Source organism: Panicum virgatum, chromosome 9K, assembly GCF_016808335.1.
Source record: "Panicum virgatum strain AP13 chromosome 9K, P.virgatum_v5, whole genome shotgun sequence".
In the NCBI taxonomy this organism is placed as follows: domain Eukaryota; kingdom Viridiplantae; phylum Streptophyta; class Magnoliopsida; order Poales; family Poaceae; genus Panicum; species Panicum virgatum.
In genome coordinates this window covers 55,150,063-55,171,929 of record NC_053144.1, presented here as the reverse complement: position 1 = coordinate 55,171,929, position 21,867 = coordinate 55,150,063, and the positions used below count along the sequence as shown (strand labels likewise).

Here is a 21,867-nt window from a genome sequence, read left to right as displayed (position 1 = left end):
AAAAAAATTATAAATAAACTTCATTTAGTGGCTCATGCATTGAAGATTCTTTTTTCTAGCACGTTTTGTGCTACGCATCCAAACGGCCCCGTTTCTCTGCACCTGCAGGCTGCAGAAGGCAGCAGCTGCTTCCTTCATCCGCCACACGGAGCGCACCACCAGCGGTCGCCGCGGAAACTGGCGTGGCATTTAACGGTCGACCAAGGAGTTGGTGGGGACGGTGATGAGATGAGGCCTGCAAGGCTGCAACCAGACACCGCGGCGCTGAAAAGGGTGGAAAAAGAGTAGCGACGGATGCGGGTTGCCGTTGCACACAGTGAGTCAGTGACGCAGCACATCGCAGCTGCAGGAACGCACAGGATCCGCCGGGCGACGCCGACGCGTCTCGTTCCCGTGTTCCCATCGCTGCGGCTGCCGGCTGGGCGAACCGCCGCTCCCTTCCCGTGCGGTGGCGCGCGCGGGTCACGAGAAACCAGCCGCCCTGGTGGATGCAGCGCAGCAGCGGTGGCCGCGGCCGTCCTCCGCTTTGGATGCGACTGCTCCTGCTCGGGTACTCCACCTCTGGACGGTGAAGCCATAAACACTTGTTTTCTTATTTTTCTTTGAAGAAAAAGCCATAAACACTTCCGGAGCAGTAATTTCCAAGTATCCTACCACTACCAGCACATGGGAACTGAACTTTGCCAAAGGCAAGGGGACCGTTGTGATGATCCGGAAGGGATAAACAAAACCGGCGCTGATCCCTATAGTGCATGGTAGATTAACACTGAATCAGCTACTACAAGTGGTTCAAGCACAGCCCTTGTTATTATGCTGTCTTCGTCCTGACTCTCATGAGCTCGTGTTTGGTTTGGGGTGTGGCCGTGTGGGCGTGTGGTTGTTGTTCTGTTCGAAACGGACAGATCTGCTGCTGTGTCACACTTGTGGTGGCCTGGTGGGAAATGGTGTTGATTTTTTTTAGGGATGGGAAATGATGTTGATGGCAGTCCGAATTGTGGTCTATTTTTTTTAGAAACCGGGCTTGTATTTCATATAAAGATTTTAGTGGTTACAACTCAAAAGATACAAGAACACCTTTGAACAGAAAAGATACAGCACGATCCTTGTAAACTCCCGGTCTTCCTCGCCATCGGCGGCCGGAGCATCCTGTCTGAAGCCGACCTCCTCTCCGGCGAAGCAACACAGATTTTTGTCGCCGTCTTGTCCAGTACGTCGGACCCGACTTGCTTTGTAAACGATGAACAACCTGGCAGGAAAACATCGTCGGATACTGAGGGATCTGACGACACAGGAACCAGAACCTCCAGACCACCGGACGACAACGAACTCCGAGAGGGAACAAAACCACCATGGAAGGTGGGACTGAGATCCCAACCCGGCTTCTCAGTGAGTTGGTAGGTAAGTCTCCCCACCAGCAACGGTAACCTTACGCCACCGGGAGGAGCAGACCTCGTAGAAGGACAGGAGCTCGCGCCTCCAAAGTCACCAACGCCGAAATCCGCCTGGAGGAGACCTATCCTCCTTCGATCCTCTCCAAAGACGACGCCGTCGCCGCCACCATCGTCGGAGAAGCGAAGAGGAACAGCTAACCCTAACCAGTGATATAAAAGTCGCCGGCGGGGCCTACTGAGCTTCCCATGGAGCACAACCACCCTGGAAGCAATTACTAACACTAACCTCCATGATTTGTTGCCGATGTCACCGTCGAGGATGCCAACGCCGTTGCTAGCACCTCCACCAGTGGCAATGCCGACGCCATCACGGGGAAGCAAAAGAACCGGTGCGCAACTCGTCGCCGCCACTTGGAAGACCGATCCGCCGCCGATTCGTCCGAATCCCCTCCTCCTCCGACGCCGCCGAGGGCGCCAGAGGCGAGGAGTGATCGAATCGGCGGCGGAGATGAGGAATCGCCCTGGAGTCGCCTCTGGAAACTGTAGCAAGGAAATAAGACTCGAGAGATCTACCGGAAATTTTTTTAATTGTGGTCTAGTTTTGAGCCCATGTACCGCCTTGATTGAAGCCCAATAAAAATGGTTGTTTATATGGGCTCCGGCTAGGCCCATAGTTGCTGACCCACGACTTCCTTTTTCAATTCCACATGACAGCTACACTAGCGGTTCTACGAATTTCTCCTCAGCTTTTTTTCGAATTATTTAGGCAATTGAAAATTTTGGAGAAAAAAAAAATCAAGCTATACTAGCACATTTCTAAATTATTTTTCTCCAAAAATTGACCCTTCAAAAGTCACAAGAATGTAGCATGTTGTCCTATTTTTGTGCGTCACTTGCAATTTTCTTTTTATTAGAACTGTCACTTGAACCAAGAGCGGGTTCAGCGTGGGCTGGGGAAGCCCCCTAGGACCCCATAAACAATGGAGTTCCTTTGAGACCCTTCTCAATTTTTAAGGAAGAAGAACAAGGAAAGAAAGAAGGGAAATCAACCCTCTTAGAGCATCTTCAAGAGTTTTTTCTTTTCTGTGGCAGAACCGCCAGAATTAATCCAGTTAAAGTGTCCTAAATGAATTTTTTTTCAGTTTTTCAAGACCTACAACTTTCATGTTGTGCAAATTTTTATTAGATCAAAGGATTTTGAAATATTTTGAAATCCGCCAATCCTTTTAAAATGCAAAAGAACATGACTTAGTTTTTAAAAATTGCAAGGGTAACTTTGAACATAAATACATCCTTTTATGTGGATAAAAGTAAAAAACAAAATATGTATTTTAACCCCTTATAAATTTTGAAATTTTGCCTTTTGCAAAAATATTTTGTAAAAAGGACTTTGTATTTTTCAAAAATAACAAAAATACCCTTGCTAGGATAAACTTGGTTTAAATTTTTAAATGAACACAAAAAATTTATTTTTATTGACCCTTAAAACTTGGATTGTCACAGCCTTCCCCCTAAAAAGAATCTCGTCCCGAGATTCGAGAGTAGAAAAGAGCTAGAAGATAGGGTGCCAATGTCAGACTTGCTTGATGCTTGTGGTTTATCAAGGGTAATGCATCAGACAGTAAGATAGATATGTGGATGGCATAAATGTTGTAACAAGGATCATCTTGAAAGAGTAGAAATTTTGACAAGGTTTTGCCATCTACATCAAAGAATCAAACAACGAGATGATGATAAAAGACTATCAAAATGATTTTAAGAAGTCTGAGGAAAGATACGATTCTGATTCATTGAAACATAGGGTTTCATAAGAATCCAGAAATGATCAAACTGCAAACAAGGTTAGTTGATCATTTGAAACTCTTTGAACAAAAGATCAAGGATACAAAGGTTCTACTATAGATAGCTAAACAGAACTAGTTTTCTTTCTTAAGGTCAACTGAAAGTGATCTAGGCCCCTAAGTGGGTTTTGGTGTTAATGACAAAACACATGTGCATTTAATTGTGTAATTGAGCGTGTGTGCATGTGGTGAGTTTGTATAGGTGAATCAAGTGAGGATATACGACCCCTCAAAAAGGAAATGAAAAAGCGGAGTTCAAAGGATACTCATGGAATTAGATTTTATATTTGAATTTTGAGTATAGGAACGCCGTACTATCAAGAGGGACTTGATTCAAGGGCTTTGATTTGAAACTAGTGCTCAAGAGAACCTAGACAAACACTTGTGATCCAGAAAACAACTCAAAGGAGCAAAAACCGGAGTTTTTCCCCTGCCATACCCGGATACTCCGGGTATAGGGCCGGATACTCCGGACCCCGTTGCCCGGAGTGTCCAGGCTCTGTTCAAAGTCTAAAAACCTAGGGTTGCCCGGAGTCTCCGGGCATATACCCGGAGTCTCCGGGTACCCCTTCGCCCAACGGCTCTTTTGAGGCTGAAGAGTATATATACCCCCTCCATACCCTTTCAGCCTCCTCTCTTGCCACTTGACGAGCTGAACTCAAACCTAAGCCAAAAAGAGCTCTCTCACTCTCCTTTCTCCATTCTTGAGTGATTCTCTTGAGGGATTTGAGTGAGAAGCAACCAAGAGCAAGGATTAGTGCTAGTGAGCCTCATTTCCATCTCTTGAGCACTTGGTTTTGGTCAAACCCGCGGATTCAAGTTTGTTACTCTTGGAGCGTTGTGCTCCTAGACGGCTAGGCGTGCTTGTGATTGCTCAACCAAGATTGTGAGCTGCACAAGAAATTTGTAATCTCCATTCCTCGCCGAGGAATCCATAGTAAGTAACCTTGGGCTTGAGAGGTGATCTCGCCCTTGGAAGAGGAGCATAGGGGTTCTTGAGCACCGTCTCTCGAATCCTTCCTCAACGGAGATGTAGCACATTCGGGTGTGAACTTCGAGAAACAAATCCTTGTCTCCTTCGTGTTAGTTTACTTGATTTCATTGCCATTTGCTTGTGAGACTTCATTTCTAGGGTTTGAGCTCGATCTACTCACTCACGAGTTTCTAGTGAACTTTGTTTGTTGGATATCAACTTTAAGGAACCCCTGGTACTTATTCTCTAGCTCGATCTACTTTTCTTACAGAGTTTCTTGCAGTTTCGTTTCAGGTCGTTCAAACCCGGAGACTCCGGATATAGCTCCGGATACTCCGGACCACCAAACTCGGAGTATCCGGGCATATACCCGGAGTATCCGGGATAGTCTGCATCTTCCATTTTTATTAAGTGTTTTAAATTACAGATTGCCTATTCACCCCCCTCTAGGCATCTTAAGATCCTTTCATCAACAAACTTGAGGTTTAAAACAAGGCACTTACCAAAATATCACTAGCCAATCAAACAAGATAAAGCACTCTAAAGATCCTTAGAAAGATACTCAAAACATTTATACAAGCATTCAAATGCAACAATGCATGCACATTCTATTGTCCTCACAACCAAAAATGATTGCCAAATACATTTGGCCTTACGTGGTTAGTTTCGGTGGCATAATATAGTTACGTCTCTCCCTATAGTATCTAGTCGATAGATCCTAACCGTTCTTAGCCTATCGAATCCTGGTTAGTGTACCTACAGAAAACACATATCATATATATATATAACTAATAGCCACCTTATAACTCCCATAAGATCACTCTAGGGCTTTACGATCTAAGCACAATCCTTAACGAGACCAATGTAGTTTTGTAAACACTTTGTTGAGCACATCTTTTATTCCAAAAGCAGTTTTAAGATTAATCGTAACCTCTGATATGTATGTTTCGGCTCTGATACCAGCTGTGGCAGAACCGTCAGAATTAATCCAGTTAAAGTGCCCTAAATGAAAATTGTTCAGTTTTTCAAGACCTACAACTTTCATGTTGTGCAAATTTTTTTAGATCAAAGGATTTTAAAATATTTTGAAATCCGCCAATCCTTTTAAAATGCAAAAGAACACGACTTAGTTTTTAAAAATTGCAAGGGTAACTTTGAATATAAATACATCCTTTTATGAGGATAAAAGTGAAAAACAAAATATGTATTTTAACCCCTCATAAATTTTGAAATTTTGCCTTTTGCAAAACTATTTTGTAAAAAAGACTTTGTATTTTTCAAAAATAACAAAAATACCATTGCTAGGATAAACTTGGTTTAAATTTTTAAATGAACACAAAAATTTTATTTTTATCGACCCTTAAAACCTGGATTGTCACATTTTCAAACTAGGGTCAGTTGGATCCATGCCACTCCAATTTCTTGAAATTGGATCTCATGTTGAAAATCATGCCATTGAGTGGCATGATTTTCAACATGACACCCAATTTCACGGAGTTGTGGTGGCATGAATCGAATTTTCCCTTCAAAACTAAGGCATTAGCTCTGCCGCTCAATTAAGACGAAAGAAAATAATGTACAAGAAGGTTGGTCACCCCACGTGTCGGTGTTTTTTTTACCACCGGCTAGTGATTCTCCTGGAGTTTGCTCTACCATTGACACTCCTTCCTTCGGTTGTCGTGGGCTCAGGTGGGCTTGACGTCGCCGCCCTCCTCCGCCGCAGCCGGGTTCGTCTCATAGCACGGTCCGCAGAGTGAAGGACAGGGTGATGCCTCCGTAATGATTCGGCATGCCTCTATCCCATATTCCCATGGCCTACTCCGTCGTAGGCCATGATGGGGGCACGCTGCACTGTTCGCTGCATTAGTGCATGTCTTGTCGCCCGTCCGCCCACGCCGTTGTCAGTCTCCGTGCGGCGCAGGGCCGTGGTGGACCCTCCTGTTGGTCGGGCACATTAATATGGTCGGGTCATTGGTTGGGAGAGGCGGAGTCCTTCCACGGAGGTTGGACCAGTCGGTTTAGCACAATCAACCCGGAGCCCTTGCTTGGATCCTGATCGGATCCTGCAAGGGGTCCAATCTGCCCTGTCGGTCGCCTCTTGGCCGAGGTGATTATGAGCTGGATGCGCACGAGCAGAGGAACTATTTAATTTTAATATCGCTAGAGCTTATTATATCAAAATTTTAATTATGGTTATGTCAACGCAGGCCACCTTGCTAGTACGGAGAAACGATTCTTTAAAATGAACTAACGGGCGTGACTTGAAGCTACAAAAAGTAGTTTCTCCTAATTAACTTCTCGCTCACGACCACTTCATAATTAAGATTTGACCTATAAGATTATAGAAAATCACTTTCCGACACGAATAACTTCTCACGGTGAATCTGAAACAGGAGGGGGCCCACTAAACAGAACCATAGAAAACTAAATGTTCCAGATAATTCTCGAACTCCAAAGTGAAAGGAGATGACAGAATTATATATACTAGGCGTATAGCCCGCGTATTTGCGAGGCTAGTATTGAAAATTCAAAAAATTGCATGTTGTTTTGTAACATCCCGAAAATTGACTAAAATAAATCATGCGCTAATGATGTGTTTCGTCGTTGAGCTCGAGATCATTCTAAAAACCTAGAACCCTAATTCCCGGAAACATTTCCTGTCCCGAACCCCTCTCTTTTTCCTCACCACCGTCCTATCCCGCGTCGCACGATCGCTTGTCGCCCATGAGCGACCGCCCGTCGCGATCGTCGCCGCAAATCTCTCTCCCTCTCGTTTTCTCTTCCTCCTTTCCCCCCTCTCCTCCTCTGCCGAACACGTTCGGCCCGGCCCCTCCCTTCCTGCCGCGCGTGGCCGCCCCGCCACCCTGCTCGGCGTGCCTCACCTCCCCTGGCCCGCGCACGCGCGACCGACACCGTGAGTGGCCGACCGCGGCCGCAGTCGCCGCCGGGCGCACTCACTCTCCCTCTTCCTTTTTTCCCCCTCCATTTTACTTTCCCTTTTCCCTTCTCTATTTTTTTCCCTCTTCTTTTCTTTTTCTCCATCTATTCTTTTTTTTTCTTCTCCCCTCTCCTTCCTTCCTTTCCTCCCTCCTTTCCCGAGCGCGGCCCGCACGCCCCCTGGACCCCGCTCTCGGCCGCCGCCGCGCTCGCGCCCCGCTCGGCCCGCCCGCACGCCGCTCCAGCGCCGCCCATCCTCCGCGCGCGCGCCCTGCTCCGCACGCCCGGCCCCGAGCGCCGCTCGCCACGCGTGCCCGCTCACCCCGCCTGCCCGAGTGCGCGCACACACGCCACGCCACGCCACGCCACACCGTCGCCCTGGCGCACAGCGCCGGCGACCACGGCACAGCACCGTCTGCAATGGTCGCCGCCCCGCGTCACCTCACCGCCCGCTGGCGCCGTTGACGACGCACGGCGCCGCCTGTCGAGCCGTCACCTCGCCTCAACTCGCCGTGGACGCGCGCCCAGCGCCGAGCTGACCCCTCTCCCCCACCGCCATTATTTCGGCCGCCGGCCTCCACCCGTATCCCGCCAAGCCGCCACCGCCTTCCAGCGTCTATAAAGAGCCCCTACCCCGCCTCCGAGCCCCGCACCCACCATCCCGACCTCGCTGACCCCCCCCCACGGCCCTCCATTTCAAGCTTGCAGCGCCGCCGCTTGCCATTGCCGCCGCCGACCACCACGAAGCTCCCCTCCCCGCAGCTCCTCGGCCCGAATCGAGGTAGGGATTGGCGCCCCATGGCTCCCTGGTGATCCTCCCCTCTCCTTGACCGCCACCGCACCCCTAGTGCGCCGGCCCGAAGCCCCCGCCGGCCGCTGCCGCACACCGTCGCGGCTAGACCGCCCCGGGGCGCCTCCGCCCGAGCTGCGGCCGGGGATCGACCTCGCGGGCTCCCCTCCTCCTTTCCCCTCTACCCCGAGCCGCCGCCGAGGCTCAGAATGCCCGGATCGGGCCGCCGCCGGTGCCGCTCGGCCCCTCCTCTGTTTCCCGTGGAGGGAGGAGGAAGAAGGGGGCAAATTTGCCCCAAGCCCCCTCCTTTCCCTCTTATTTGGTGAAGAGTCCCCCCCTCTTTAACCAATTTGCAAAGTAAACCCTGCCCTTTACCTTATTTCAAAATAAACCCTCCTTCCGTATAAACATAATTACAAATAAACCCCTGAGTAACCCAAATAATTTTTAAAATACAAACCAAGCCCCTGCCTTCATAAACTTAATTACAATTAGGTCCCTAGACCCCTGTTTAAGCCCTAAACGCTCCTTTGACCTATCATTTTATGCGCCTAACAACCTCGGTTCTACCCGAAACTTTACCACACCTCTTTTAACTTAGTTCCAGCCATGCCATTAGAAGCACACCCAAAAATATCACTCCATGTCCTATATTTTATGCGTCCCCGTTTCGAGCTCGACGACAAACCATTATTTTCTGAGTATTGATTGTGTGCTTATTTGTGTACGTTGTAGACCACGGAGTGAATGAAGGAGAGCCCGTTGACGAGCAGTGCTGTGAGCAGGTGAACGAGGACCCGTTCCGCGACCCCGAGCCCGAAGGACAGGACTTCCCCGAAGGCGACGAAGACGGCAAGTTCAATCCCATCCTTTGATGCATGTTTCTGTCCTAGTTTTTATAAACACAACCCAATGGCCTGTTTTATAAAGTTGCATATGTTTTACTTGCATGAAAACACGGTTGGATAGCCACCCCTTGATTTGTGATGACCATTCCTTGACCACCTAGATTAATGTCTGATTTTGCTTGGACGTTAATCGATATTAGAATGCTTAGGACTTTACTCATAATATGATTTATTTTTATAAAGAAAATGTGTGCGTATGTGGGATGGGATAAAAGTGGTGTTTTCGAAAGATGAGTATGGACGGGATGGATGGCATTTCTATGTGAACTGCCGATTGGTGTGCTTATGCCTATGTGGCAGGGCAAAGAAGGGAGATATCCATCTTGTCGTGTCTAAGGACCGAGTTGGTGTGTCATCTTACCTAACTCCACTATCGTGCAAACCACTCGACAGTTGAATGGGCAACGGCGTAGCATAAATCCCACTAGTTGGTGTGGCAGCCATCAGGAGAGCTGAGAGCAACGGGTGACTAAGGAAAAGGGATAAGCCCCGAGTGACTTATGCCCGGTTATACCTAAGTGAACGGTCAATGACCCCTTGGTGCATCCCGTGATGGCTAGTCAGGCTTAGCTATGGTGGGTAATGGCTATGTTGGGATCTACACCGACACGACGGTGTTCGAGTTGTGGTATCCTGCTTGTGGGTAAAGTTGCACACCTCTGCAGAGTTAAGAATCTATTCGAATAGCCGTGCCCACGGTATTGGGCGAGTTACGGTGTGGTCACATAACTAGTGTTTCTTTGGGATGGGCTGGTGTGAGTTTGTTTTGGAATTGTGTCCGGCAGTTGTGCCGTGTGCTACGACGGACGGGGAGTCCGGTAGCAGTTTTAAAACCTGAACTCTGTGTTACTGCAAAAACTGATTTCTAAAAGGTTTTCCGTAAAATAAACCCCTGCATAAAATGTCGTTTTTCTGCAAATTAAACCGTAAGCTTATCCTTGATTTACCTATGCATATTATTCTGTTATAACCCCCTCCGTGGGTGTGGTTGGACTTGCTGAGTACGTTTGTACTCACCCCACTCTTACTTTTTACAGAAGAAGACCCAGACTTCGTACCAGACGACGCCGAGTAGGGTTATCGTTTTACACCCAACCTTACCTGTGGAACCGGCCTTGTTGAGATGCCTCCGCTGTCGCAGTACTCAGAGCCCGTGGTGGACCCCATGTGGTTTGCGGTCTGGTGTTATGTCGTAGCTTGGTTAATTATTATCATTATCTGTATCGAGTGTCCTCGAAGGTTTGTACGGTTTTGAACCATCTGATGTAATAAATGTGGTATCAGTCTCCTGGGACTGATGTTTTGTATCACATTTAAGTTCTCTCTTATGAGGGGACGCTTCATGTTTAATCCTTACTTAAAGGTTATACTATTTTTTTACCATACATCATCCTGTTCATTATCATAAATTATGTTTTACTGTTGATTAAAATAATTCAACTATGATCTACCTATAACAACAATTTGATTTGTTGAGCTTTAATAATATTATGAAGATAATTATTATTATTTTCATTTTATTTTGATTGATTGTTGTTAGCTTTAGTTTTTATTAATAATATATATTTGTAACTGATACATAGCTAAATGCTATTTTATATTTAATTTTTTATAATAGCAGTGGTGGGTTATTTTGAATTAGACACAGGGGTATTTTAGGCTAATTTTTATCGTAATGGCAGTGGTGTATAATTTTTATTTTTCTATTTTTCTCCGATTAACGTGGAAATTTCTAGACTTTGAGAGTGAATGTGGAGGCTCCGTTTGTTGGCCAAATAATAAGATAATAGATAGAAGATCGGCAGCAATAGAGGCTGCATGGTACAAGTAGCACTGTAGCAGGTAAGCATGGTGTAGTACAGAGTTTGCTTGTGGTTGTCGTTGTCGTCCTGGTGCTAGGTCGATTGCATATTCAAATCGCCTAAACGAAGCAGCAAGTACGATCGACCGAGCTTAGCAGCTGTAAGTTAGCTTCAGGGTAGGTCAATTAGATCACCTTCATCTCATCAAGCCCGCCCGCCGGCCGAGCAAATCCAGGCAGCTTCCCCGGCGGCGATCAGCTGCCGGCGATCTTCATGCACTAGGGGATCATCACCAGATCGATCTCGGTTAGTTAAATCGTTGAGCAGCAAACGCCTCGCCGCGATCCACCCGTCGGCCCCCATTTTTCCTGCCCACCACCCGGAAACCCTGAGCATTCGTTTCCATGCATGCCAAGTCAACCTCACGCGCCTTGGCTTAGTTCATCCACTGGATTTTTATCTGCGTGCCTGTGTGGAATGCAGTCGACGGGGTCAACCCCACGGGCTATATAAAGCGCTCCCTGCAGCGCCGTGTCCTCGCACACTCCATCGAGCTAGCTTCACGAGTGAATTAGTTGAGTGATAGCTCAATTAGTTAGCCGATTACGTGGCACGCGCTGCTTGTTGCAGGAGCTGTTGAGCTAGCTAGCAATGGCAACCTCGATGGCTCGCCGATTCGTGGCGGCGGCGTGCGTCGCGGCCACGGCGTTCGCGCTCTTGGCAGCGCCCAGCAGCGGGCAGCTGGACCCGCACTTCTACGACAAGGCGTGCCCGGTGGCGCTCCCCACCATCAGGAGGGTGGTGGAGGAGGCCGTGGCGGCGGAGCCGCGCATGGGCGCCTCGCTCCTGCGCCTCCACTTCCACGACTGCTTCGTCAACGTGCGCACCCCGGCCCGTTTCGCCGCGCGCTTGCATTCCATTCCATGGATGCGTTCAGAATTCCTCTCCCCGGTGGTTTTTGTGTCCTGATGTTTCGTGCTCGATCAATCAATCAATTCTCAGGGGTGCGACGGGTCGATCCTGCTGGACGACACGCCCTTCTTCACCGGCGAGAAGAAGGCCTCGCCGAACGCCAACTCCGTCCGCGGCTTCGACGTGATCGACCGCATCAAGGCCGCCGTCAACGCCGCCTGCAGGGGCAACGTCGTCTCCTGCGCCGACATCGTCGCCGTCGCGGCACGTGACTCCGTCGTCGCGGTCCGTTCGATCGAGCGCCTCCACTGTCGATCGTTGCACGCGCAAAAACCTTTGCACGTATAACCGTGCACCGAACGCCGCAGCAGCTAATATAACTGAGTGGTTGCGCATGCAGCTGGGAGGGCCGTCGTACAACGTGCCGCTGGGCCGCCGGGACGCGCGCACGGCGAGCCAGGCGGCGGCGAACAGCAGCATCCCGGCGCCGACCTTCGACCTCGGCCGCCTCGCCTCCAGCTTCGCCTCGCACGGCCTCTCCCTCCAGGACCTCGTCGTGCTCTCGGGCGGCCACACGCTGGGCTTCTCCCGCTGCACCAACTTCCGGGACCGCCTCTACAACGAGACCGCCGCCGCGCTGGACGGCGCCCTCGCGGCGTCGCTCCGGGCCGTGTGCCCGCGCGCCGCCGGCAGCGGCGACGACAACCTGGCCCCGCTCGACCCGACGCCCGCGCGGTTCGACGGCGCCGCCTACTTCGCCTCGCTGCTGCGGCGCAGGGGCGTGCTGCACTCGGACCAGCAGCTGTTCGCCGGCGGCCTCGGCGCCACCGACGCGCTCGTGCGGTTCTACGCCGCGAACCCCGACGCGTTCCGGAGGGACTTCGCGGAGGCCATGGTGAGGATGGCCAGCCTCGGCCCGCTCACCGGTGCCAGCGGCGAGATCCGCTACGACTGCAGGAAGGTGAACTACTCCTGAGCGAGTGGTGTCCGTTCGCGCGCGCGCGAGGAGCTTTTGCCGTACAGTGTACTGTTCAGTCCAGAAGTGTCGTCGCGTCAAACAGAGTGCTTAAAGTTCAGTTACATTTTCTACATTCACGTCCTGAGATTAGTAACTTTTTTTTTCGTAATTTTTGTTTCATCATGTGTTGTACTCCTACGCTTTTTCAGTTGCATTGGTTGAGGAACCAATAAGTGTTTCTAAGACAGATGGAGGATGATCTGCATCTTTTTGGTAACGCTGGTGTGCCCAAATCATCTTTTTGTAGCAGCTGCACGGGATTTCTGCTTGTGCGTTCAGTTGGTGGACCTACTAGCATTTTGCGGTTGCTGCGACTCGCCTAGCTTTACAACCTCTGCAATGAGCTTGTGACTCCTTTTTTTTTAATTAGATAGTACAACTCATACACACAACGCACGCACACTCACATCTATGAACATACGAGTACAAATCCTATTCCCATTGAGCATCTTTGAAGACTGAGCTGATAAATTCTCGAGATTGACGAAGTCATCATATGCGCCTCACTATCACCGGAAACATTGCCTAGCACTGAAAGCACAATGTAACGTCGCCTACCACTGAAAGCACAATACTATTAAATTCTAGAATATTCATTTCCAGGAAGAGTCGAATCTAGAATTTGATGCGCTACGGAGACTCGTGTTCTGCGCCCCCTTACTCCATTTTTGCTTCCTTTGTGACCAAAGGATCAATACTTCAGCACAAAACGTTCATATGGTCTTTTTTTTTTGCGACTTCAACGTTCGGTCTTATAGTCTTACAAGCCCAACACGAGAAAGCCCATCACAATGTTCGGCCCAGAAACTCCCAACTACTATACTGCCCCCCCCACCCACCGGTTGTCTACTTGTCTTCTTATCCGCCCTGTCCTGTCCCGCCGCCGCCGCAACGTCGTCGTGGCTTCTCCGGAGACCTATCTCCTCCGCCCTCCTAGCGAGGCGCGCTACCCCTAGAATCCTGCGCAGCACCATCTGCTATTCCTCCTCCACATCCGCCCCCGCCGCACCACCGCCGTCTCCGCCTCCGCCTCCGCCTACCACCTCCCCCGGCGATGGGGGCGGCGGGATGAGATGGGAGTCGGCGCGGAAGAAGAGGGTGGTGCTCCGCGTCGGCTACGTCGGCACCGAGTACCGAGGTTTTACCTGTCATCTTCTTAATTTCCCGTGGGGGGAAGTGGCGGAGTTGTGATTGAACGCGATGTGTGCTTTCATGGCAGGCCTTCAAAAGCAGCGGGAGCTTAGCGCGGACTCGAGTGAGCTCTGAATTTCTATGCTGGCACTTGTGTATTTTGAACTCTTACTGCTTGACTAAATAGCTTTTCTGGTTTGATGGTTGCTCAGTGTAGCTTAATAATTTGGTGCTCCGCTGCTGGCTGGTAGAACTGGATAGCTTTTTTTCGTGCTAGTTGCATGGCATTTTGCTAGTCATTCTGTTCATTCGAGCTCTAATACCGGTTCATTTGTTGTGAAAGCACACATGGAGCAATTTTAGTCCATTGCAGTTATTTTTAGTGTATCCTTGAAGGATTCAAACTTTCAGAGCAAATGTTTTGTAATCTAATAGCATGGAATTATTAAAAAAAGATAATAAATCATGGATGTTCTATAGTTGCCCTGGTTCCTTTTAGTCAAGTATATCGGCATGATGGGTTAGCAGTATTAGATGTAGATTAATCCCTCTAGCTTGTTCTGCAGCCATCGAGTCAGTCTTGGAATCTGCCATCTTCAAGGCGGGGGGCATTCTTGAGAGTAATTATGGAAAACTGCAAAAAGTTGGGTGGGAGAGGAGTAGCCGAACTGATAAAGGGGTAGGCATTAACCACATAATCTCTTCAATTTATGAAGGATTTTTTTTCCTTTTTTCAGCTAACAAAGGCTTGTATGCATGCTTAGAATGGACTAATTTCAGGTACACTCGCTGGCTACAATGATCTCCCTTAAAATGGAAATCCCTGATAGAGCGTGGGAGAATGATCCTGATGGCATATCTCTTGCCAGTTTTATTAACTCAAATTTGCCAAACAATGTCAGGGTTTTTAGTATCTTGCCTGCACAAAGGTAGTGTGGTTGTTTATTTTTACAGAAATAATCGATATCTGATAATTCATAGGATTATACCTAAATAACCATGTGTTGTATTGGGGTGCATTGAATTATAGGAGTTTTGATGTAAGGAGGGAGTGCTTATACCGTGAGTACTTCTATCTTCTTCCTGCTGAAACTATTGGAATTAAAGATGGTTGTAGCTCTGAAGAAGTGCAAGAGCACTTGTCAGAGTTCAACAGCATACTGAAAGGTTTCGAGGTATGTGCCTGATTAAAGCGTTTCGTTCATTTCGTAACTCTGCAGTATCTGCAAAACTATAGAATACATCTTCTATGAATCGTACAACAACATTCATGTGTTTAGGGGGGCGTACGTATATATTTGATTAAGAATGAGGCATGACAGCATGAGTTTTGATTCAATAAGTATATTACATCAGAGGTCACCAAACTCGTCCTGTTGGCCAGCAAACCTTAATCTTGAATTTTAGTCTGGTGTGTACCTGAATTGCTCAGATCTGTCTGTGATCTCTCATTTAGATGATAGAAAAGAGAAACTTGGGAACATATTAGTGGAACACTTAAGAATGCTTAGCTAGGCAAGTGGCATAATTAAGCATGTTCCTTTGTTGGTCCTTTTCCAATTACTTTACTACTGGTGAGAAGTTAAACAGCTTAAAGTTGTCGCACTAAATTTGAAGGTTCAGAGTATGAACTTGGTGGGACTAACACAACTGAAGAAGTAGAGACGACTTGTCGAAACCGGCCCAACTAAATCCTAAAGATATTTAATTTTTTATGTATACCCTCTTTCACCCCAAGATACATCTTGAACATAGTCCTAACACGGACATGTTCCTGAATTACCACCAAATTATTAGTTATGCAGTACTCCCTCCGTTCCAAAATGTAGGTCGTTTTGGCTTTTCTAGATTCATAGTATTTGCTAAGCACCTGTATATATTATATGTCTAGATACATAGCAAAATATATGAATTTTGTCAAAACGACCTACATTTTGGAACGGAGGTAGTAGTAATTTATACAACACATTAGGGAGCGACCTTTCCTTTCTTATCTCGGTAGGGCAACACTGGCTTATTAGAATATTTTTGCTTGTCCAATTACTTTGCATGCACAAAAACTTCACCTGCACAACTTTTTCAACTTTTAGGGAAACCATCCATTTCATAATTACACAGCACGTGCCAAGTACAGAAAAGTTCTTGCGGGAAGACAGCGAAGGGTGAAAGGTGCAAGTTCGACACTGAAGTCCATGTCCTCTGAAATGGGTATGGAAGAAAGCTCTTCTGAAGAGAACACCCCTTCAGAGCATGATGAAGACCTGAATATTTCATCAATGATTGATTCTGGTGTATGTGAAGACAGTTGTATGAATGATATTGCCAAAGGTTCTGAGAATCGGGTGCAGATTCAGGCTAGGTGGCTATATCCTATATGAGCCTGATGAGAGTGATAGACTAAATGCTTCACATTTCAGAGATATTATCACCTGTTCCTGTGGCGAATTGCAGAGTTCATCAGGAATTCAATTTGTGGAATTGACCATATACGGAGTATCCTTCATGCTACATCAGGTATGTATAATCTATTACAAAATAATTATTAACGTGATACTCCCTTTCCAAACCGATTAGGGATAAGTAAATTCCACTTTCTTGCTAGGGTTGTGGTTTATTTTGGGGAATTGTCAAGGGAACTGTAAATAATATGCTCGATTTTTCAAATCTGCCCCTCCTTTCAAACCAGCTCTCTAAGTGTTATTACTATTTCTGAATTATGATAGTTGATGTCACACCAAGGAACTAGTCCCTTGAGAAGGAAGATGTATGCATGAACTAAGCAGTTCATTAACTACTATTTTTTTTTTCTGAACTGTGATGCTCAGTATTCAATGTGCACAATTAACTTTTAGTACCCAGTGACTGAAAATATTACGTGCACATGGAGTTATGATTGTAGTTGTGCTGTTCTTTTTCTTGACCTCAGATCCGGAAGATGGTTGGAACTGCGGTGGCAGTGAAGCGTGGATTACTACCCAAAGATATCATTGAACTGTCTCTAGCAAAGTTTTCTAGAATAGTTCTACCAATAGCTCCATCAGAAGTCCTGATCCTTAGAGATAATAGTTTCTGCACGAAAAATAAGGAAGGGAGAATTGTTCGCCCTGGGATCCAGTCAATTAGCAATTCGGCGGAAATCAGGAAGGGGGTTGAGGAATTCTACAAGGCTGCTCTTCTGCCTGAGATAGCGAAATTCTTGGACCCAACTATGCCGCCATGGAAAGAATGGGTAGAGAACTTGGACCGGTTTGCCAGCATACAAGATTCACAGCTGGATGAAGTTAGGGAGGCCTATAGAATATGGAAGGCTGATTATGACCGAGTGAAGATGGCTAGAAAGAGTGCTGAAGCTGCTCATAAGGTGGACAAATAATCGAATTGAATCGTTCGCTGAAGAGAATATCATTTTTCCTGGGCAGACAGTTCCTTATACTGGATCTACATGAGTAATGGTTGGCAACGTCACCACCCGTTTTGATGAGGGGGATTTTCTTGTAATTGCTTGGGGTCTAATACAAATCTTAAATAATTCCTAGAGACTGGGATCTGAGTCTAATCCTATCCAAGCAGGTCCTTGGTGTTGCATTTCTAATCCAGGAGAACATGGGCAAGAGGCTGAAGTGTTGATTGACCCTACCAGGACAGTTCGCGGATTGAAAAACATCGAGATTGTCTTCGCTGAATTGCAGACTTACCAATCAAAGTGAGCAAGTAATACACTTCCTCTGATCTACTTCACTCATGTGGAGCCATTGTGGTCCAGTTAACCTTTTTTGAACAATGGCTTGTACTGCTTTACTTCATATTATCCATTCATCAAGCAGCCTATATTGTTCTTCACTTGACGAGTACTATTCAGTACTCACATGGAGCCATTCCAATTCCATCCCACATGCACCCCCGCGCCAGTTTCACGTGGACGGACGATGCCCGCGGGCACCGAGATCCTCTACTCGGGCTTGTTTCAACTGAACGTCCCGTCAGTCAGCATCCCGGGGGCAATGGCTAGTGCAGAGACCCCGGCGCGGCAGCGCGCCGCTCTCTAATTGTCGCCTCACGAGCAGCAGCAGCCGCCTGCGTGCGGCCAAATCCTCCCCCGCGTCCGGGCCGGAGCACAGAGAGAGAGAGAGAGAGGCCGCGACCGCGACGCGCTGCGCGTCCGGACTTGGCCTGGCGCGCCGCGTGCGAATCCCTCTCGTGAGGCGCAGGAGGACGAACGGGGGGAGCAGCGGCGACCTGCCGGGCCTAGCTGCCTGCGCGGCGCGGCGCGGCTGGATCGCTCGCTCGTCAGGGCCAGGTGAAAGCAAGGGCACGGCGCCCCCCGCCCGTGTGGGGAGGCGACAAAGCCAGCCGCGTGCGGCACCCTGGCCGGCCGGAGCGAGCGCCGAGCAGGCGGCTGGCTGGCCGTCGTCGCCACGAAGGCGTAGTAGACTAGTAGTACTTAGCCTAGTAGGCGAGCAGGCTAGCGGGCCGCTGCAGGATGGCATGGCACGACGCCCTGCCGCCTTCCCGCGCGCCGCGACGCCTGCGGCGCCCGGGCAGCACCCATCGATCCGTCCGTGCCCCTCCGCCCACGTCGCCAGGTTGTCCCTTAGCTTGGCCTCCCGGGCGCGCGCGCGCGCGCGGGTCACAGGCGACGCGGAGGCGTCTGTCACGAGAGCGTTGTAGCGATCGATGCGGCTGCCACCGCCAGGGATCAGGCATGGACGGATGCCCCGCCTGCCTTGCTGGCTGCGTGCCGCCGCTGATCCTCCTCGCAGTCGCCTCGCTCGCGGCTGGGTAGCCGTGCTACTGCAGTGCTGCTCCCTAAAGAAATGGCACGGCAGCTTTTAAATATAACCGCTTCCATTCTCCCCTTTGCTTGCTTGGGCTCCCCGTCTCGTCCCGCACGGTGGGTGGACGCGTCACGCGATCGTTGTTGGGACGGCGTGGTGGGGGGCGCGTGAGAGGGTGACGCGGGCGGGGGATGATGGTCTTCGCGTTGCGAGCAGCGACGAGCCTCGTCTCGGCGGCCGGCGCGCGGTCTGTTGGGAAAGGCGGGCGGGGAATGACCGCGCCTGGAAAAGTGGAAATGGGGGCTTCCCATTGGCTGCCCTTCCTGCGTTTTCGGAACCCGTGACTGCTGCCGGCCGGTTTCGAACGACGCGGCGTGCACGCGTCTGGGCGGGTCAGCTTGTAAAATATCTCACCTATCCGATGTTCATCTTCGAAGGCACTGTGGCACTGTTTCAGGCCTAGCTGGATGGCCGCTAGAGCTGCTGATCTACCAGTGCCTAGCTAGCAAAGCACACCATGCATTAAAGTAGCAATATGGGAAGATGCACTGATCGGTCGTTGAGCGGAGTAGGCCAGGGAGGACATGCGTACGCATGGACATAATACAGCCTGCATCAAATTAATCATACATATATGTGGAAGGGCAGTCGAATGCTAGCTCCGTTCAGCTTTGCTTCCAACCTCCCATCATTCTTACATTACATGCCTGATCGATCATCTTATTGTCGTCATAGACATATATATAAATATAGCGCTAATTAATAATACTATATATCACACTGGAAATGGTGCTGCTTGCTGCTACGGATTATTCACCGATCGAGATCATCGCCAGCACTAGTAGATAGGGAAGAGCTACTGCTCGTTTCGCCAGCGATAGAGAGGAAATGTAGATCGAAGCCAAAAAAAAAAAAAACAGCAGGTAGGGGGGAGGAAAAAACGGAGCGGGCAAAAGAGATCCCGGCTTCTTGAGACGCTCATCATCAGGACGGGAGGGCGACGACGCGGCGCGTGCGCTTACGCGCTAGCTAGCTAGCTAGCCCCGCCTACTCCTCGTCGTGCTCGCTGCCGCTCTCGGAGCAGCTCCTGATGGCCTGCAGCACGGCCTGCTTCACGACGTGCTCGTCCACGTTCTCCGCCACGTTCTGCGGGCGCGCAGCATCGCATCAGGACCGAACAGAAATGTTAGCATGTCGATCGCCGGCCGGCATGATATATAAGTCGCAGCTGGATTGTGTTCAGAGAGGAAGAAGAAGATTTTACTAGCAGGTACCTCCCCACCCACGGCCTCGAGGCGGAAGGAGTCGTCGGCGCAGGACGCGGTGGCCTGGAGGACGCTGAGCCCCAGCTCGTCGAAGGCCTCGAGCACGGAGACGAGCAGCCCCGGGCAGCTCTTGTCGGAGAAGACGTTGATGAGGAACCCGCCGTGCCCGCCCACTAGGGTTTCCACGGTCACCTGCACCCCGTATACAAATCAAATGTATCTATCCGGCCGGTCCACCCGTTCATCATTGATCAATCAGCGCTGCTCAGCTCATCAGCCTCACAGCGGAATAATAATGCAGCAGGCATGGGATTCAAGAAGAAACAACAAGCCTTGACGCATGTGAACCATACGGCCCTACTATACTGATGAGTAGTACTGACTGAATAATCCCGGGCGATTGGCCAGCATGTGAACTGGTGCAGTGCTACCTCTCTATAGCCACTTCTCTACGGTAATGCCACGGAACAAATTAGCATCATGTGTCTGGGGTCATCATAACTTCTGTAGTTAGTTCTGTGCATGCCAGCACGCGCGTCGTCGTCTATCTCTAAGTACATGGACTAGATGACATGGCACGGATCGAGTGTATGCGAGCACATACCGTCGGGTAGGAGGAGCCGTGTCTCCGCGCGTCCTGCGCGCAGGCGATCTCCTGGTTCAACCTCACCACCTTCTGCTTCAGCTCCTTGATGTACGCCGAAGCGTCCATGATTATGGATGCGTCGCTCAGCTGCATATTAATTATATGGCCATGGTAAATGATCAACAGTTTCGTTCGATTTATTGATTCAAAAGACAGGGAAGGCAGCTGGGCAAGTATGAGAGAGAAGCAGATTGCAGAAGTGATCGATCCATCATTCAACGTTTTCAGAATTCTGGAGAGCAGTGAAATGAAAGAGCTGGAAGAACAAGAGAGAAAGATGGAGTCAAGCAGCAGGTTGAGCAAGGAGAGAAGATTATTACAGCGTGGGAGTGAGTGATGGAGCGGAGGATCTTGAGCTTCTCCTGAAGAGCGGCCGCCGCCTGCTTCTTGCGTTCCCTCGACATCATCTCTCTATGCCTCTCACCGGCGCACAGCACGGGGCTAGCTAGCCACGCGGCCTGGCAGCTTGCCCAATGGAGGCAAGAGAGAGACAGGGAGAGAGAAGTTGTAGGTGTGGAGCTTAAATGGAGAGGACCGAGAGCGAAGGACTCTATCCCCGTATCTATATAGCGGTGGTCTCCCGGTCCCGACGGGCAGTGTGGGCACTCACGTGACTTATTGTTCTTCTGTTGCCATCCTGCTGCTTCGTGTGCATACATATTCCTCCTCTCTGAGAAGAATGGATGATGGAGTATATTTGAAAAAAAAACGGGAATAATAATGGGAAGCCAAGTGAATGCAAGAGAAGATTTGGGAACGGACAATATTTGGACGCGCTGTGTCGTCAAATCTCCTCATTTATCAAGGGCCAAATAATTAAGACTCGAGATGTGTCGGAGCGACGGGAGTGGATTTTATGAGCATCGCAGCTGCCCACCCTATTGGCATATGGCTCAATTATATATAGCCATCACTATATTGCTGACGAAGTATAGATAGTAACCTGTAAATAACTAAACAAGGATTTTCGTAATAAGTTCTGATATTTTTTTTTCGTGTGTGTATGTGTGTGTGTTTTACCTGATGCTTCTAGCCCTGCTAATGGGTTGGAACCCGCACCATACCCAACCCCACCCAAAATTAACATATTTAGATACCCAACCCCACCCAACCCAATTAGTTAATTTCTCAACTCTAACCAACCCGCCCCATTACAAGCGGGTAATCCATAAAAACCCATGTGTTCTACTATGCAGAGAAATTTAGTGGTTCTACACTTAATGTGGGGACCACATATATGTCTAGCCACATTACTTTGCACAGAGTATCTGTCAGTCATATTGACTCATCTCTAAAAATTTCAGTCAATTTCGATAAAATTTTATAGTGTGAATGCGAGATTTTAATTCTAGAGTCCGGCTCTTGATGTGGAGCCCACGTGTATTTCTAGCCACCCTGCTTTGCACAGAGTAGCTGCCAGTCGTACTGAGTCATCTCCAACAAATTTAAGTCAATTTCGATAAAATTTTATAGTGTGA

At 49.0% G+C, this 21,867-nt stretch overlaps 3 protein-coding genes across 4 annotated transcripts; 2 read left to right on the top strand and 1 right to left on the bottom strand.

The window, feature by feature from the left end:
* Positions 1 to 11,173: 11,173 nt before the first annotated feature.
* LOC120652433 (peroxidase P7-like) lies at positions 11,174 to 17,543 on the top strand. Its single transcript, XM_039930247.1, has 9 exons — positions 11,174 to 11,521; positions 11,645 to 11,839; positions 11,955 to 13,710; positions 13,792 to 13,827; positions 14,270 to 14,382; positions 14,468 to 14,632; positions 14,734 to 14,878; positions 15,794 to 16,217; positions 16,630 to 17,543. Exons 1-3 carry the CDS (start codon positions 11,294 to 11,296, stop codon positions 12,528 to 12,530), a joined length of 999 nt encoding a protein of 332 aa, XP_039786181.1. The 5' UTR covers positions 11,174 to 11,293; the 3' UTR covers positions 12,531 to 13,710; positions 13,792 to 13,827; positions 14,270 to 14,382; positions 14,468 to 14,632; positions 14,734 to 14,878; positions 15,794 to 16,217; positions 16,630 to 17,543.
* LOC120648144 (putative tRNA pseudouridine synthase) lies at positions 13,641 to 17,076 on the top strand. Its single transcript, XM_039924893.1, has 7 exons — positions 13,641 to 13,710; positions 14,270 to 14,382; positions 14,484 to 14,632; positions 14,734 to 14,878; positions 15,794 to 16,045; positions 16,155 to 16,217; positions 16,630 to 17,076. The coding sequence occupies exons 1-7, from the start codon at positions 13,641 to 13,643 to the stop codon at positions 17,074 to 17,076; spliced, it is 1,239 nt and encodes a 412-aa protein (XP_039780827.1).
* Positions 17,544 to 19,079: 1,536 nt separating the features above from the next.
* Positions 19,080 to 20,944, bottom strand: LOC120652431. 2 transcript variants are annotated; one of them, XM_039930245.1, is made up of 4 exons: positions 20,710 to 20,944; positions 20,348 to 20,476; positions 19,743 to 19,935; positions 19,080 to 19,624 (listed from the first exon to the last, which is right to left on the bottom strand). In XM_039930245.1, exons 1-4 carry the CDS (start codon positions 20,794 to 20,796, stop codon positions 19,512 to 19,514), a joined length of 522 nt encoding a protein of 173 aa, XP_039786179.1. In that variant the 5' UTR covers positions 20,797 to 20,944; the 3' UTR covers positions 19,080 to 19,511. The 2 variants fall into 2 exon arrangements, with proteins under 2 accessions (XP_039786179.1, XP_039786180.1); XM_039930246.1 differs by having other exon boundaries at positions 19,090 to 19,624; positions 19,753 to 19,935.
* Between the last annotated feature and the right edge of the window lie 923 nt (positions 20,945 to 21,867).

Excerpts from the sequence above, each read along its gene's own strand:
- LOC120652431 (XM_039930245.1), bottom strand. The coding sequence starts at position 20,796 with ATGATGTCGAGGGAACGCAAGAAGCAGGCGGCGGCCGCTCTTCAGGAG. Across the intron at positions 20,477-20,709 it reads CCATCACTCACTCCCACGCT|CTGAGCGACGCATCCATAAT; the intron begins GTAATAATCTTC and ends ATTAATATGCAG. Across the intron at positions 19,936-20,347 it reads ACGGCTCCTCCTACCCGACG|GTGACCGTGGAAACCCTAGT; the intron begins GTATGTGCTCGC and ends TACGGGGTGCAG.
- LOC120652433 (XM_039930247.1), top strand. The coding sequence starts at position 11,294 with ATGGCAACCTCGATGGCTCGCCGATTCGTGGCGGCGGCGTGCGTCGCG. Across the intron at positions 11,522-11,644 it reads TCCACGACTGCTTCGTCAAC|GGGTGCGACGGGTCGATCCT; the intron begins GTGCGCACCCCG and ends ATCAATTCTCAG. Across the intron at positions 11,840-11,954 it reads CACGTGACTCCGTCGTCGCG|CTGGGAGGGCCGTCGTACAA; the intron begins GTCCGTTCGATC and ends TTGCGCATGCAG.
- LOC120648144 (XM_039924893.1), top strand. The coding sequence starts at position 13,641 with ATGAGATGGGAGTCGGCGCGGAAGAAGAGGGTGGTGCTCCGCGTCGGC. Across the intron at positions 14,879-15,793 it reads GCATACTGAAAGGTTTCGAG|GGAAACCATCCATTTCATAA; the intron begins GTATGTGCCTGA and ends TTCAACTTTTAG. Across the intron at positions 16,046-16,154 it reads CCAAAGGTTCTGAGAATCGG|AGTTCATCAGGAATTCAATT; the intron begins GTGCAGATTCAG and ends GGCGAATTGCAG.